The 17,417-nt window shown below is 30.3% G+C and overlaps 2 protein-coding genes across 2 annotated transcripts; both read right to left on the bottom strand.

Annotated features, from left to right (window-relative positions):
* Window positions 1–681: 681 nt before the first annotated feature.
* LOC145749647 (uncharacterized) lies at window positions 682–13,453 on the bottom strand. Its single transcript, XM_082565470.1, has 38 exons — window positions 13,373–13,453; window positions 13,015–13,119; window positions 12,757–12,882; window positions 12,447–12,572; window positions 12,258–12,383; window positions 12,025–12,150; window positions 11,687–11,812; window positions 11,347–11,472; window positions 10,983–11,108; window positions 10,706–10,831; window positions 10,342–10,467; window positions 10,065–10,190; window positions 9,701–9,826; window positions 9,441–9,566; window positions 9,095–9,220; window positions 8,820–8,945; window positions 8,413–8,538; window positions 7,983–8,108; window positions 7,786–7,908; window positions 7,313–7,435; window positions 6,933–7,058; window positions 6,650–6,775; window positions 6,210–6,335; window positions 5,823–5,948; window positions 5,511–5,636; window positions 5,075–5,203; window positions 4,622–4,747; window positions 4,330–4,458; window positions 3,944–4,069; window positions 3,655–3,783; window positions 3,270–3,395; window positions 2,981–3,109; window positions 2,568–2,741; window positions 2,289–2,327; window positions 1,962–2,090; window positions 1,599–1,766; window positions 1,272–1,436; window positions 682–910 (listed from the first exon to the last, which is right to left on the bottom strand). Exons 2-38 carry the CDS (start codon window positions 13,043–13,045, stop codon window positions 891–893), a joined length of 4,512 nt encoding a protein of 1,503 aa, XP_082421596.1. The 5' UTR covers window positions 13,046–13,119; window positions 13,373–13,453; the 3' UTR covers window positions 682–890.
* LOC145750928 (alpha-tectorin-like) lies at window positions 13,332–16,775 on the bottom strand. Its single transcript, XM_082566999.1, has 8 exons — window positions 16,556–16,775; window positions 16,009–16,257; window positions 15,559–15,815; window positions 15,027–15,179; window positions 14,672–14,835; window positions 14,334–14,478; window positions 13,904–14,067; window positions 13,332–13,515 (listed from the first exon to the last, which is right to left on the bottom strand). Exons 1-8 carry the CDS (start codon window positions 16,773–16,775, stop codon window positions 13,332–13,334), a joined length of 1,536 nt encoding a protein of 511 aa, XP_082423125.1.
* Between the last annotated feature and the right edge of the window lie 642 nt (window positions 16,776–17,417).

The raw sequence follows: 17,417 nt of genomic DNA, 5'->3' as shown, positions 1-17,417 counted from the left end.
AAATTTATGTTTTGAAAATTTGTAAAATATTAATTTGTAAATACTTGTAACAATGAACAACACATTGGCAAACAAATGGCAATTATAAAATAGTGTTTTTAAACTTTTTTAAATAAAGTGCATATAGCCAGGGACATACCTTTTTATGTACGATTTTCTGATTTTATAAGACTATCCTTAGGTTTATTTTTAAACGTAAAATGACCAAAAACTATTAAGTTTAATACTCACAATTGTTATTTTACTATGTGTATTTTACTATCTTGCACTTCAAATAGTTAATTATTAAAATTAACAATTATTTGTAAATACAACTTAAAAGGCTTTATACCAAAACTAAGCTGTTTAAGTTACATGTAAACAAACTGTAAGCTAAAGCATGAACGTACAGTTTGGGGCATCTTTATGTTTTAAATCTTGAATCATGCCCGAGGTTAAACACTATGGTTTGAGTTTTATTTATCAACAAACTTTACGCCTGGATGTTAAACTGACATAGGTATTTGAAAATTTATACGCATAATTACCACAAAAACAAAGATATTTTTGATTTTTAAATGTAAGCAAACTTATCTTGTTCAGCAAAATTCTCAGTTTTATTTACCATAGGAATTTATTTATGTCTATAACTATAGGCGATTACACAAATTATTATTTTAGCAAATAGAAGTAGAGCAGTAAAATAAATTTAAAACCGTTTTCAGATTAAATATAAATACATTGTTAAAAAAAAGTTAGTTTTAAAAGAAATTCAGTTTAAATTTGTCTTAACTATGAAAAAAATATAATAACATACACATACAATTCTGTTTATATTGTTTTAACTACACGATTGAAACACCACCAATAATTCTGTAAATATTTAGGGTCTTCTATTTTTTGTCATCACCTTACTCGCAGTGATCGATTTCTGTTAGCAAGCACAAACAAATAAATTAATAAGAAATATTGCTATTGTTAAATATAATGCATGCTTTATTAAAATTTACACCAAACATGGTTATCCATATTTGTCATCATGACATATTGAATAGTAAAGTGAATTTAAATAAAACTTATAAATGAACAATAAACTTAATTTAAATTTTGGCTTTGGAAACTCAAAACAGCGTTATTAACTAAAATAACAACAATAGAACAATAAATTTTGTTTAATCGTTGTAATTACAGAGGCCAATTACCAATTAATTTTATCTAAATAAACAAGGCTAGTTTTTATTTGACTTAAAATGCGGTATCACATTATTAACACACAAACAGGGATATTTTACCTGGACATTCATCCTCTTTCACGCATTCATCATCGAGCACGTAGGTACCTTCAGGACAACTACAACCAGCCTTGCAATCTTTTGTACATGGAGGTGGATGATCTTTGTTTTGACATGATACCTCGCAACCGTGGCATGTTGAATACACACGACCACCCGCGCACACTAAAAAAGTTTAGTAAGGTCAGATATGTATGTGTTTATAACAGGTTAATTATTTAAACGCTTTATTACAAATTTGCCAAAACAAATTTAATAAAAAAAGAGTCTTTGAAAATGTGCCACTAAGAAAATTTAACAAGTTTTTTGTTTGCTTTGTATTTTTACCTGGACATTCGGTAGCGGGAACACATCTGTCTTCAAATACATATGTATCATGAGGACAACCACAACCGTCCTTACAGGTCTCTGGTGGACATGCTGGTGGATTTTCACGGTCCTCGCATTTTACTTCACAACCGTGACAAGTACAGTACACTCTACCGTTGGTACACTCTGTAAATTAAACGGTAATTTTTTTAAGCTTTACTTTAAATACAAAAAAAAAAAGTTAAGCTTACAATAAAAAATACTTTTGGTCATTTATTTGTATAAACTCTTCTAGCAAAAAAAACAAGACTTAAAACCAAATTTCGGTAATTTACAATATCGATCTCTATGTTGAAGTTTTGTGTCTAACTTTTAACATACCTTCTGTACAAGTTTTTCCATCTCCAGTGTATCCTTCATTACAAGTACAAGTAAAGCTCTCTTCTGTGTCTGTACAAAGTGCATTTTCATCACAATTGTGTTCTCCTGTTTCGCATTCATTCTTTCGAGCTTCGAATAATTTTGTATTTATTATTAAGAAAAATGTATGATTTGATTTTAAAGAATATTTTTTTTACATCGATAAAAAAGTGATATAATTTAACAATAATTAAGTGTCGTGTTTAAATGTATTTTTAAATAGTTTGCAGTCGTAGTAAATGACTATACTAATTTAACTTGTTATTTTAACTTTAAAAAAATACTTACTATCTCTAGGTGTTGTTGCTGGTGGAAGAGTTGTTGGCACTGTTAAAGAAAAGAGAAAATTAAGAATGTACAAAAACTTATTTAGTAAATTAAATTTGTTTATCTCAAACTACAAGTGTCAACTTATTAGTTTAAGGCAACATTAGGCACCAACAATTATTTTATGTGAGTTCGGTTGATTATGTTTCTCAAAAACGCAAACTTATATTTAAAAAAAAAACGATCTTAGATTTAATTTACAAGTAAAACATTGTTTTATACAAACGAATTATTAGTTACTTGGACATTCATCTTCATTCACGCATTTATCATCAAGTACGTAGGTACCTACAGGACAAGAACAACCAGGCACACATACTAATGGACAAGGGGGTGGCATATCCTTATCTTCACATGATACTTCGCAACCAGGGCATGTCGAAAAAACACGGCCACCCTCACACACTGGAGAAGCTAAGAAAGATAAGTTATACCCTTGTTTTATAATAATTAGGTTTATTTACCGTTTAATTAACGGAAATTGCTAAACCCAAATTACAAGGACCAATAATTAATATTAATATAACAGGACGCATCAAAAACTTAATCTTAAGAATTTATTTTTTTAACAAACGTGTTTTTGAACGCACTTTTCTCATAAAAATGATTCAATTGCGATAACATTGTATCAATATATTTATCAAAATACTTACGTTCTGTACAAGTTTTTCCATCTCCGGTGTAACCTTCCTTGCAAGTGCAGGTAAAACTTCCAGGTGTGTTGTCGCAAACTGCATTTGCATCACAATCGTTTTCAGCTCCTTCAGCACATTCGTCTACATCTAATATCAAATTTGTTAGTTTAAAAATGGCATTTAAAATGCTCTTACATTATTTTTACTATAAAATTTTACCAAAGCTCTGTTTTTAATTGTTATCTTAATTTTACTTATTACTAAAGTTTTTATATTAACTCCGACAACGTTTTTTATAATTATTTACCTGCACAAGTTTTTCCATCTCCAGTGTAGCCTTCGTTACAAGTGCAAGTAAAACTGTCAAATGTGTCCTTACAAGTTGCATTTTCATCGCAATCGTTTTCACCATTTTCGCATTCATTTCTTTCAGCTAAGAATAATTTTAAATTAATTACTTAGAAAAAACATTGGTGCGGCTTAAACCCCAAATCTTTTGGCTTGTAGTTCAACTTTATAACCGGTTTACTACGCTACCAGTTAATTAAACTTTTTATTCTTAAACTACCAGCGTCAATAATAAAAATTTAAAGATAACAGCACGCAATAAAAACTTATTTTTTAGAATTTCTTTTTTTTAAAAAGGAAAAATGTATTTAAAAGACCAATTCCCATAAAATTGGTTTACTCACTTTCGGTACAACTCGTTCCATCTCCGGTGAAACCAATTTTGCATTCGCAAGTAAAGCTTCCAGGTGTGTTGTCACAATCTGCATTTGCATCACAGTTATTGTCACCACCTTCGGCACATTCGTCGATATCTAATATCAAATTTGTTAGTTTAAAAATGGCATTTACAATGCTCTTACATTATTTCTACTATAAAATTTTATCAAAGCTCTGTTTTTAATTGTTTTATCTTATTTTTGCTTATTACTAAAGTTTTTATAATAACCCCGACAACGTTTTTAAACTATTTACCTGCACAAGTTTTTCCATCTCCAGTGTAGCCTTCGTTACAAGTGCACGTGAAACTGTCAAATGTGTCCTTACAAGTTGCATTTTCATCGCAATCGTTTTCACCATTTTCACATTCATCTTTTTCAGCTAAGAATAATTTTAAATTTATTACTTAGAAAAAACATTGGTGCGGCTTAAACCCCAAATCTTTTGGCTTGTAGTTCAACTTTATAACCGGTTTACTACGCTACCAGTTAATTAAACTTTTTATTCTTAAACTACCAGCGTCAATAATAAAAATTTAAAGATAACAGCACGCAATAAAAACTTATTTTTTAGAATTTCTTTTTTTTTAAAAAGCAAACATGTATTTAAAAGACCAATTCTTATAAAATTGGTTTACTCACTTTCGGTGCAACTCGTTCCATCTCCGGTGAAACCAATTTTGCATTCGCAAGTAAAGCTTCCAGGTGTGTTGTCACAATTTGCATTTGCATCACAGTTATTGTCACCACCTTCGGCACATTCGTCGATATCTAATATCAAATTAAATTTGTTAGTTTAAAAATGGCATTTAAAATGCTCTTAAATTATTTTTACTATAAAATTTTACCAAAGCTCTGTTTTTAATAGTTATCTTAATTTTGCCTATTACTGAAGTTTTTATAATAACCCCGACAACATTTTTAAACTATTTACCTGCACAAGTTTTTCCATCTCCAGTGTAGCCTTCGTTACAAGTGCACGTGAAACTGTCAAATGTGTCCTTACAAGTTGCATTTTCATCGCAATCGTTTTCACCATTTTCACATTCATCTTTTTCAGCTTAAAATAATTTTAAATTTATTACTTAAAAAATATTAAGTTTGATTTTAAATAATATGTTTTTAACATCATCAAAAAGTAATTTACTATTACAATACTTAAGTGAGTTATTTAAATAAATTTTTAAAAAGTTTGCTGTAGCCCAAGAGAAAAATGACTTTACAAATTTAAATTGCTTACTTATTAAAAAAATTACTTATTATTGCTAGGTGTCGATGCTGGTGGAAAAATGTAAAAAACTTATAGAAATTAAAAATTAGAAATTTTAGAGCACGCATTAAAAACTTTTTTTTAAAAGCACAGTTCTTATAAATATGTTTTACTCACTTTCTGTACAACTCGTTCCATCTCCGGTGAAACCAATTTTGCATTCGCAAGTAAAACTTCCAGGTGTGTTGTTACAATTTGCATTTGCATCACAGTTATTGTCACCACCTTCGGCACATTCGTCAATGTCTAAAACAATATTCGTATTAGTATACCATAACGTACACATGATTGTAAATATAATTTAATATTATTCTTTAAAAATAAAAATTTATTCAATTATATAGATTGTTATAAAGAAGCATTGAATGTACTATTTAGCCAAAAAAACAAATTTTTAATGCACTTAAACAATATTTCTGACTATGTCTACAAACATTTTTACCATAAATATGTTAAAATTAAAATCCTTTGCGAATTCTTGTCCTTTCTTAAACTATAGTTGTTTATAATTGGACTAAACAAAGTAAATCACACCTAAGTAAAAAAATGTTACCGTTGCAAGTTTTTCCATCTCCAGAGTATCCGTCTTTACAAGTACATGTATAAGAACCACCTGAGTTGCTACAAATTGCATTTTCGTCGCAGTCGTTTTGAGCACTATCCTCGCATTCGTCGATTTCTAAAAATATTGTGAGTTTACCCTTGAATGTATAATCGTTTGGTATTTTAACATATTTGTGGGTTAAACCCAATAACACCAAGCCTATTTCTGGTTTACTATTGTAAGGGTTATATACATTTAATGTTGATATTGGTGGTGATTTAAAACAAGTCTAGTGTTTTTGTGTAAAATTTAGCAACGTACCTTCACAAGTTTTACCATCTCCGGAATAACCCTCCTTGCAAGCACATGTGTAACTTCCAGGTGTGTTGGTGCAAACTGCATTAGCATCACAATCATTGTCAGCGCCTTCTGCACATTCGTCAATGTCTAAAAGTAAAATAAAGTTTATTTACTGAAAATACTAAATCGCTTTACCCTTCCCAGGTGTTTTTCTTATCTTTTAATGTAAAATATAAGTACTAAACAACGAGTTTTTAATATACAAATAAAAATATTACGTTGTATGTTTCGTGATAAAATGATGAGTTGGATTATATTTATTTTATATATATTATAGTTTAACATAGATATGTAGAAAAAATGTTAAAACACAAATTCTAAGAAAAAAGTTATTGGTTAGTATAATACCTGTACAAGTTTTTCCATCTCCAGAGTATCCATCCATACAAGCACAAGTAAAACTTCCTGGTGTGTTGGAACACTCGGCATTAGCATCACAGTCATTGTTACCACCTTCGGCACACTCGTCAATGTCTAAATTAGAAGTAGTAATAATATGTGCATTACTTATATATTGAGTTTATTTAAATGTAAAAGTTTTTCATGTTTTATTTTATTTGAAATATCATTTAGTTTAGTTAATGCACTAAAAAGTCTTTTTTGTCTACATACAAATATTTTTTTAAAAGCATGTTTATACATAAGGATTAGTTTTATGTTAATAAAATAATGAAATCCTATGTTAACATATATTAAAATTTGCTTAAAGTATAACATGTTTATAAACTATTTTTTTTTTGTATTATGTTGTTATTCGACCAGAAAAACGTTATTGGTTAGTATAATACCTGTACAAGTTTTTCCATCTCCAGAGTAACCATCTTTGCAAGCACAAGTGAAACTTCCAGGTGAGTTGGTACAAACTGCATTTTCATCACAGTCATTGTCAGCACCATCAGCACATTCGTCAATGTCTAAAATAAATTTTGCATAAAATACCAATTACGATTGCAATATAAATTAAAACATGTGTTTATAAATGTAAAATCATCATAAACGTTGTTAACATAGAAATGTCTAGTTTCGTCAATAAAAAAAATTGAGTGATTTGGTCAACATTTAGCAATATACCTTCACATGTTTTTCCATCTCCACTATACCCCTCTTTGCAAGTACAAGTATAACTTCCAGGTGTGTTAGAACAAACTGCGTTTGTGTCACAATCATTTTCAACGCCTTCTGCACATTCATCGATATCTAAAACATACAAATTTATGTAAAATATACCGTACAATTATTTATTTAAAAAAACAGAAAATTTAATAGTGAAATACTTTATGTAGCTTGTTGTTGTTAAATACTGTAAAAGTTAAGCCAACATATTACTTATATATTTCATATCTATCCGAAAGATAAAAATAAATATTCAGTGATAAAACTATGCAACGAATTAATCATCTAAGCAAGCATTGACACATAATCATACAAATAAAAATGAATTAAAATGGTACCTGAACATTGTTTTCCATCCCCAGTAAAACCTTCTTTACACACGCATATAAGAACACCATCCACATCTTTGCAATCTGCATTAACATCACAAGTGCTATCGCCGACCTGGCATTCGTCTTTAGCTAAAAATCAACTTGACTTGTAAAAATAGTTTATAACATTGCTCAATCTTTAAATCTTTACAAATAATCGTTGACTTAAGTGTTCTTACTGTTTCTAAATCTGGGCGTGAGTAAATTAATAGTATTTAATTTATTCATGCTTAAAACCATTAAAAGGTAAAGAATCAACTAAATAACATCAACATCTAAGAAAACAGCTTTAAGTAAAACTTAAAGACTAAAAGTAATCTAATATCAAAGCCATATAGTTGACTTGTATGTATACAAAAACTACATATAAAATTAAAAGTGAATTTTATTGTATTTTTTAATGTTGAAGTTATTTATTTAGGATTTATTAAAGTATTTACTTGCACAGTTTATTCCGTTTCCTGAAAAACCCTCGTTACAGGTACAAGTAAAAGATCCCGGCGTATTAGCACAAGTGGCATCAGCATGACAGTTTGCACCACCATTTGTACATTCATCAACATCTTAAAAAAATTTAAAAAATGATAAAAAAATTGGCAACAATCTTGAAATTATATATTAAAATTTAAGTAATAACCTGCACAATCTTTTCCATCTCCAGTATAACCTGCTTTGCAAGCACAAGTATAACTTCCAGGTGAGTTGGTACAAATTGCATTTACATTACAGTCGTTGCCAGCACCAGCAGCACATTCGTCGACATCTTAATGTACAGTAGATAATTATAGATTTATTTCAAAACAAAGTTTGTTTTTTTTATTGCAGTAAATATTTTTAATATACTACATACTTGAATAAAATCTAAAGTAATATTCTTAAAGAAGTATATAAGTAGGTTACTAGATTTTTAGTTGTGCTGTACATAAACAACTTAGGTTAAAAAAAATGTTACTCGCAGAATATTTATTCTTTATACTTTTAATTAATACTATATACATTAACATTAAAGCCTAATGGACCGATCAGCACTTTTTCAACTTTTTTAAAATTCTGTACAAAACACCCACCTTGACAAGTTTTTCCATCGCCAGTGTAACCTTCTTTGCAAGTACAAGAATAACTTCCAGGTGAGTTGCTACAAATTGCATTTACATCACAGTCGTTGTTAGCACCTTCAGCACATTCGTCAACATCTAAAAAAAGTGTTTAAAAAAGAATAATCAACATAAATAATATTTACAAAAATTATTTTAAAAACTAAGATAAAAAAATGCTGTTTAAAAATATCTCAAAGTTGTAAATTTTCTTTAACTTGCTAATTTGTGGCTTATCAAACAAATACTCATACACAAATGTTACAAAACCTTAAATTGAACAGCAATGTAGGAATAACTACTAAAAGCCAGATGATGTTGGTACACATACACCCCAAAGCATATACTTTTATGTAACAATGTTTTTTATAACTACATACCTTCACAAGTCTTTCCATCTCCAGTGTAACCTTCTTTGCAAGTACAAGTAAAACTTCCAGGTGAGTTGGCACAAACTGCATTTGCATCACAGTCATTGTTAGCAGCATCAGCACATTCGTCGATATCTAAAATCAATTAGTTATAAATAAAATTATTTCATTTCAAAATATTTTTAATTAGAATATTATTTTATTTCTCTGATTTTGTTATTCTGATTTGACTTTTTACAGAAGTTTTTGATTCGACCCATCAACATATGTTACAAACGCTTTACCTTCACACGTTTTTCCATCTCCGGTATAACCTTCATTGCAAGTACAGGTATAACTTCCAGGTGTGTTTGAACACTGTGCATTTGCATCACAGTCATTGTCTGCGCCTTCAGCACATTCGTCGATGTCTTTAAAGATTATTAATATTAAAATGACTAGCCTTAAACTATTTATTAATGATTGGGCTATTGCTGAAATTAAAGTAAAAATTGCCGTTCCTTTTCTAATTTTTAAAAGCAAGTTATTAATGTAGCTAGCTTTATATTAAATTAAACTTGAACCTATCAACTTTTTGTAAATGTCATTTATAGTTAAATAAATAATTACAAAAACTTATCACAAAACCACCTTGACATGTTTTTCCATCTCCAGTATAACCTTCGTTGCAAGTACAGGTATAACTTCCAGGTGTATTGGCACACTCTGCATTTGCATCACAGTCATTGTTACCACCTTCGGCACATTCGTCGATGTCTTAAGCAGGGCAAAAATGTTTTATAAAAATTTAAAAAAAATTATAAATTAGATATTATGTTATGATAAAAGCCTATATGTTCATAATAGAATTCTTTTAGAATCGTACAACGTAAAAAACTGTAGCAGCCTACCTTGACAAGTTTTTCCATCTCCAGTATAACCCTCATTACAAGTACAAGTATAACTTCCAGGTGTGTTGGCACACTCTGCATTTACATCACAGTCATTGACAGCACCATCAGCACATTCGTCAATGTCTTAAAATAGTTGAAAAGTTAAAAAAGTACTTTTTCTAAATATTAAAAAAAAATAGTTTAATAAAATATTTAAACTTAAACAATATTATGATAAAAAGTTTTTTAATTGCTGTAAAATTATAATGACAGTTTATTTAAACAGCACTGTCTTGCTTCAATTTATCTAAAACAAGTACGTTTGCGTGAAAAGTTATTTTACTGTTTGAAAATGAACTACTAAAAAATTAAGAGATATTACCTTGACAAGTTTTTCCATCTCCGGTGTAACCTTCGTTGCAAGTACATGTATAACTTCCAGGTGTGTTAGCACACTCTGCATTTGCATCACAGTCATTGTTAGCAGCATCGGCACATTCGTCAATATCTAAAATTAATTTGAAAAATACAAAATATAAGACTTTAATTTTATTTCTTTATTATGTACTTCTGCAATGTTCATTTTTTAGTTTTTATAATTTACCTCTTTAGAATAATATTTTATTTAATCACATCAAAGTAACTTGCAAACTCTTTACCTTGACAAGTTTTTCCATCTCCAGTATAACCCTCATTACAAGTACAAGTATAACTTCCAGGTGTGTTGGCACATTCTGCATTTGCATCACAGTCATTGACAGCACCATCAGCACATTCGTCAATGTCTTAAAATAGTTGAAAAGTTAAAAAAGTACTTTTTCTAAATATTAAAAAAAAATAATTTAATAAAATATTTAAACTTAAACAATATTATGATAAAAAGTTTTTTAATTGCTGTAAAATTATAATGACAGTTTATTTAAACAGCACTGTCTTGCTTCAATTTATCTAAAACAAGCACGTTTGCGTGAAAAGTTATTTTACTGTTTGAAAATGAACTACTAAAATATTAAGAGATATTACCTTGACAAGTTTTTCCATCTCCGGTGTAACCTTCGTTGCAAGTACATGTATAACTTCCAGGTGTGTTAGCACACTCTGCATTTGCATCACAGTCATTGTTAGCAGCATCAGCACATTCGTCAATATCTAAAATTAATTTGAAAAATACAAAATATAAGACTTTAATTTTATTTCTTTATTATGTACTTCTGCAATGTTCATTTTTTAGTTTTTATAATTTACCTCTTTAGAATAATATTTTATTTAATCACATCAAAGTAACTTGCAAACTCTTTACCTTGACAAGTTTTTCCATCTCCAGTATAACCCTCATTACAAGTACAAGTATAACTTCCAGGTGTGTTGGCACATTCTGCATTTGCATCACAGTCATTGACAGCACCATCAGCACATTCGTCAATGTCTTAAAATAGTTGAAAAGTTAAAAAAGTACTTTTTCTAAATATTAAAAAAAAATAATTTAATAAAATATTTAAACTTAAACAATATTATGATAAAAAGTTTTTTAATTGCTGTAAAATTATAATGACAGTTTATTTAAACAGCACTGTCTTGCTTCAATTTATCTAAAACAAGCACGTTTGCGTGAAAAGTTATTTTACTGTTTGAAAATGAACTACTAAAAAATTAAGAGATATTACCTTGACAAGTTTTTCCATCTCCGGTGTAACCTTCGTTGCAAGTACATGTATAACTTCCAGGTGTGTTGGTACACTTTGCATTTGCATCACAATCATTATCAGCAGCATCAGCACATTCGTCAATGTCTTCAAGTACATAATTAGGTGTAAAAAACAAACCATTCAAAAATGTTCTACTTTTAAAAATTTACACTTCAATATTAATCAAATCGAAAGCATTTTTAGTTTTTGTTAAATAACTCTTGAGCGTTTATAATTGCCTAAATTAATCATAGACAATTAATTTTTATGAAAATCTTTTCAATTTTGTTAAGAAATAACAAAACATTTAAAAAATTACCTTGACAAGTTTTTCCATCTCCAGTATAACCTTCGTTGCAAGTACATGTATAACTTCCAGGTGTGTTAGCACAAACTGCATTCGCATCACAGTCATTGTTAGCAGCATCAGCACATTCGTCAATATCTAAAATCAATTATGTATAAAAAATACCATTTACGATTGCAAAGCTACATTTTGACAAATTTGTAACAATTAAATGCTTTTGTTAATTTGTAAAATTTATGCCAAGTGACTTATATATAGTATTTTCTATGAATTAATTTAAATCAAGCAAACTCTTGTCGAATTGAATTTGTTGTTTTAAAGTCAGTTACAAACATATTAAGAGAAACTACCTTGACAAGTTTTTCCATCTCCGGTGTAACCTTCGTTACAAGCACATGTATAACTTCCAGGTGTGTTGGTACACTCGGCATTTGCATCACAATCATTGTCAGCAGCATCAGCACATTCGTTGATGTCTGAAAATTCACAAAAAAATGTTGTATATAATGTTCTTTGTAGAAAAAAAGTTGCAAATTTTGCTTAAAATAATTATTATGCTGTCACCTATAAAACACTGCATTACCTTGACAAGTTTTTCCATCTCCGGTGTAACCTTCCTTGCAAGCACATGTGTAACTTCCTGGTGTGTTTGTACACTCGGCATTTGCATCGCAATCATTGTCAGCACTATTTGCACATTCGTCGATGTCTTAAATATATTTAAATATTTTAATAGTATTTCCAAAAGTATAAGTACATTAAGCAAAATTACCTTGACAAGTTTTTCCATCTCCTGTGTAACCCTCTTTGCAAGCACAAGTATAACTTCCAGGTGTGTTGGTACACTCGGCATTTGCATCACAATCATTGTCAGCAGCATCAGCACATTCGTCGATGTCTGTAAACAGGTATATAGTCAAATAAACAATTTTGAAAATAAAAGAATAGATTTTTTTTTAAAATTATCACTACTATTTAAACATTCGTTTATGTCAAAATTTTTTATTTAAACGTGAGTTATAAAGTTTGCTAAAGTGTTATTATTTTTTTGTATATGTGTTTAAAAACCACTTTAAAATTACCTTGACAAGTTTTTCCATCTCCAGTGTAACCTTGATTGCAAGTACAAGTATAACTTCCAGGTGTGTTTGTACACTCGGCATTTGCATCACAGTCATTGGCAGCAGCAATTGCACATTCGTCAATGTCTAAATAAAAATAAAGTTTTTAAAATTTAAAAAAAAAATCTTTTAGTATTCTTTTTTTTACAAGATAAGGTATTTTTATATGTGGGATTTCAATTAAGTGTGAGCTTCTGAATAATTATTTTCAATAATTACCGACGCATGGTTCTCCAGTATAGCCTTCCATACACACACATTGAATATCCTCTCTATCTACACAAGTGCAAGTAGCATGAATCTCCTCAAACGTAAGTGAGTCATCTGTAAATAATAAAATTTTTATTAAATTTCGTTAAGAAATACAAAACGTTTCAAGAGTTTAGATAAAATTGTTTAAATTGACAAAAAACAAATATAAGCTTTAAATAGTGCGAAAATTTATGAAATTTTGCAAAATCATTCAAATGCATTTAATAAAATGTCAATTTTAACTAAAAGAATATTATTTTACATGCTTAGGGACGATTTTCAGTTTATAATAATGACATTAATTTACGTATAAAACAGCACTTACGTAAGATTATGTAGGCTCCTTTAATTGGTGGATATTCTGTGGTAAAAGTACAACCACATTCAGCACTAACTACACATTCTATTCCACTCTTGATAAATCCTTCGTCGCAAACACAATCTTCGTTCTCGCCTCTGATTAAGCATCTAAACAAAAATATAGAAGCGTGATTAAACTTTATTAATACTTTAGCAAACCTAATATATATATTTTTTTTTATATTTTTATCTTCGATTTGAGAAAGACAACTTTATGACCTAAACACAGAGTAACATTAATTACCCCGACCCAGTCTCGAGTTGCATTTGGCAGTTTGGGATATTATAGAATATAAGTGCCCGATATTTGCGCTGCTGATAAAGTGTTGGCTCAGCAGAAGTTGTGCCCTATATTTGCGCTGCTGATAAAGTGTTGGCTCAGCAGAAGTTCATCTTTTATAGCGCTCAGGGGCGCTACCATACAAGAGCTGTAGAGATCGAATTCACGACCTCATGTAATGTGGCAAGTGTTACAATGATAACTTTGAAAACTTACTGATCTGGCACTTCCGGGGCAATACAAATCGATTGACAAGGACTTGTGCAACCTTCGTAATGAGCATTCTCTGGGCAAACCATAGGCAGAGAGCTGGTCTGAGTTCTCCAGTCACAAACTTGGTGGCCAACTTTGCCGCACTCGTCGCTATACGTTTTGATCGACTAAACATTTAAAATAATTAATTATTTTCAATTTTAATAAAAACAGATTTAACATTGAATACTCAGTCAGTGGACACATTGCCTCTCAAAATATATGATTTTTATCGGACGATTGCAAACCAGTTGAAAAACAATAATAAGTTTGATTAAATAACTATTAATGGCTGTTAAAGTTATCCAAAATGGCGGTTTTCGTATGAAAAGCAGACTCCAATAAAATAAGTAATGATGCTTAGCTAAACACTATAAAAATATTTTATACATACGTTTGTCAAAACGCTTTTGTCTCCATTCTTTGCGCACACATCAAACACACAATTTTCGAAGAAGTCATCCGGGCTAACCCTAGTTTGGCAATCGGCAAACACTCCTGAAGGATCATTTATGACTCCGCAATAATCATTACTACCCCTATAAGCAAAATTTTTTTTTTTAATAGACAAAGTGCCGTCAAGGTCTTAAAACTAAATTTGTTAAAAAAAAAAAAAAAATCGTTTTACCATTAAAATGAATCGTCTCGTTTTTGTATTTTTTTTTCAAAAACACATCGGCGTAGTAAGGCAAACAGTCTAAAAAAAAATCCTTAAAAAAAGCATTAAAATACCATTTTTCTGGATCTGCGCAATCATTAGTTTCAGGGTCCTTATTTTCGCAATCACCTACAATGTAAGCTTTTGTCAAATCCAAAAAGCTAGTTGCTGTCGAACCGTCCGGTAATTCTAAATCGTCCTTGGGATCTTTGTTGTAGTTGCCACACAGACCTCGAACCTAAATTGATTTTTACCCAATGTTTAATACATAAAATACCTCAAACCCCCATTTAGTAATTGGCATTTATTACGATATAAATGATTTAAAAACAAGTTTCGACTTCATCTATTTTTTTATCTATTTTACATTTTTACACCATGTTACAAATAACCTTTTACGGTATAGTTTAATAGGCTTCAATTGCAAACCTTGTTTTGGTAGCTACCAGGTAGCCATACGTAGGCTGCTTGACCGCTAAAAATCACACGAAGTCCGTTGGCAGCAGATAAGATTAAAGACGTTCCAGATTGAACAACGTTTACTGGATCCGATGTCAAGCCCCAAACTTTATCACCATCAAACTAAACAAAAAAATGTGTGTTGTTTAGTTGATAATTGATTAAACTCTTCGTTTTTTGTTATTTGCTTAAAAAACTTTTAAAAGAAACGTTAATGTACAAATCACAACACTTCCTACACTACATGAGGTCATGGGTACGATCCCCAGTGATCTTATGCTGCAGTGCTCTTGAGTAGGGCGCTATAAACCGTATAAACTTTGCTGGGCTAGCACCTAATCAGCAGCTTAATTATCGGGCAATCATAATCTATAATATTCCAAACTGTCAAAAGCAACCCAAAACTGGGTCAGGGTAACCGTTGTTGCTCTATGATTAAGTCTCGCATTTCGCTCTTTCCGCATCGAGGATAAAGTTATATACAAAGAAAAAAAACACGTACCAAGATGGACCTGTCGCCGTTAAGTGTAACAGTTGTACCGACACCCAAATGAACTTCAAGGCAGGAAATCGAGGAAACGCCCATGTTATCAGTACGATGTTCGTTGTTGGCAACGACTTGAAAATATGAAGGGTCAGTATTCGGTATGTCTTTCGTTTCTGCCATTATGTAGGAGCAGTTGCCCATGAAATCATAAATACCGCTTCCGTCAAATGTAATATAATGAGGATCACCGAAAGCTTTGCACTGAGCAAACTCTAAAAAAGCATTTTAAGATATTGGATTATTAAAAACAATAATAATCTCCTTAACTATCTTACAAAGTAATTTTCATACATTTAATAGGCGCAAGCTAAAAGCTTATATTTTTTAAGCTAGTAAGTCTACAGAAAACACTTTAAAATCAATATTTTGGTATTTGTTTAGGAGATTATGTAATAATTCTCTAACCTAGTTGAGGGCTTCTCTCGCAGATGTATTTTGACTTTTCAGCGCATCTTACGTTAGCCCATTCGTCCTTGTCTGAAGTCATTCGAATACATTGCTTTTCTCCTGCTGGCTGACCAGATGCCCAGTTTGTGTAAGTTAAGTCGGTACCGTCTTCCCATACGAATGAAACTTTCTGAAACGGGAAGAAACCCAAGTATTCTGTGGTTGTCACTGTCTTGGCGCCGAGAAAAAATCCGGGGTCAGTTCGACCTAAAAATAACAACAACGCTTACAAAAGTTCTATTGTAAAAAGTACAAGTCTACGTTATATTAGATTATAAAGAGTCTCCCTGTCACTTAGCTAATTTAGAAATAACTTAACGTTGTCAAAATACGATAATTACTGCTATAAAATATTGATTGAGGTATTAAAAAAATATTTTATAAATGATTAGCTAAATTACAACCTTACCTACATTTATCTAGGTAGTTATTGCATGCATTCAAACAAAACTAAACTAGTTTATAAATATAATATGTTAGAGTAAGTTTTAACAGTTTTCCTTACCTATGTCAGAAATTGTTCTAGTAAAAAAGTTTTGAACTGCAAGAGTTTCAATCTTAGGAATGGTTGCGCCCTCGAGCTTACAGGCAAGTTTTGCTGCGTCGTACGTCGCTACAGTATCAGAGAAAAAATACTGTTTGCCCTCGAACGTGTACCATTTGTCTTGCGCTTGAACGCTTAACACACTCAGGCAAACAACAACGAAAACTGATAACTTATTCATTTTTGAAGTCAGGTTAACAGCTTATCAAGATGTACACACCTATTTAAAGATTTTAAACCTAAATACTGTAGTTTTTTACCATTAACAAAAATTTTAATTGAAATATTTTAATAGTTATTTAACTTTAAAAGTAAGCGCAGTAACCGATTATTTATTATGACTTTAACTTTATTAGATTTTAATGCAGTCTTTATTCCGTTGCTTTACACTTCTGTTTTAATAACGTAATAACTATATGCAGTACCGACCTTTAACGAGTATAGTAATTAAGCATAATCTGGTTTGTTTATAAAGTTTTTAACTCGTTTATTTAAACCTAATTTCCTTGACATGTAACGGTAAAGTATATTGAAAAATATACGAACTGCTATTTACGAAAAACTCCGCAATTGAAATGCATGGGAATTTAGGCAATTAGTTGACAAAAATACTGAAGGCCAAATGCGCTTGTATGTAATGTATATAGAAATATAGTTGTTTTCAAATATTCTTAATTTAAGAAAAAAATTCTTTAAAAAAATATTTTTGGTTATTATATACTGTGTTTATATTGGCAAATTTTTTCACTAAAAAACAAAACAAAAATAAATATATCGCTTTATAATTATATATTAAAAGAGTGATATATTATACGCAGTGTGG

Source organism: Corella eumyota, chromosome 4 (assembly GCF_963082875.1).
Source record: "Corella eumyota chromosome 4, kaCorEumy4.1, whole genome shotgun sequence".
NCBI classification, from domain to species: Eukaryota; Metazoa; Chordata; class Ascidiacea; order Phlebobranchia; family Corellidae; genus Corella; species Corella eumyota.
Note: the sequence above shows the minus strand (reverse complement) of the source record. Positions and strands in the feature narration are given on the sequence as shown.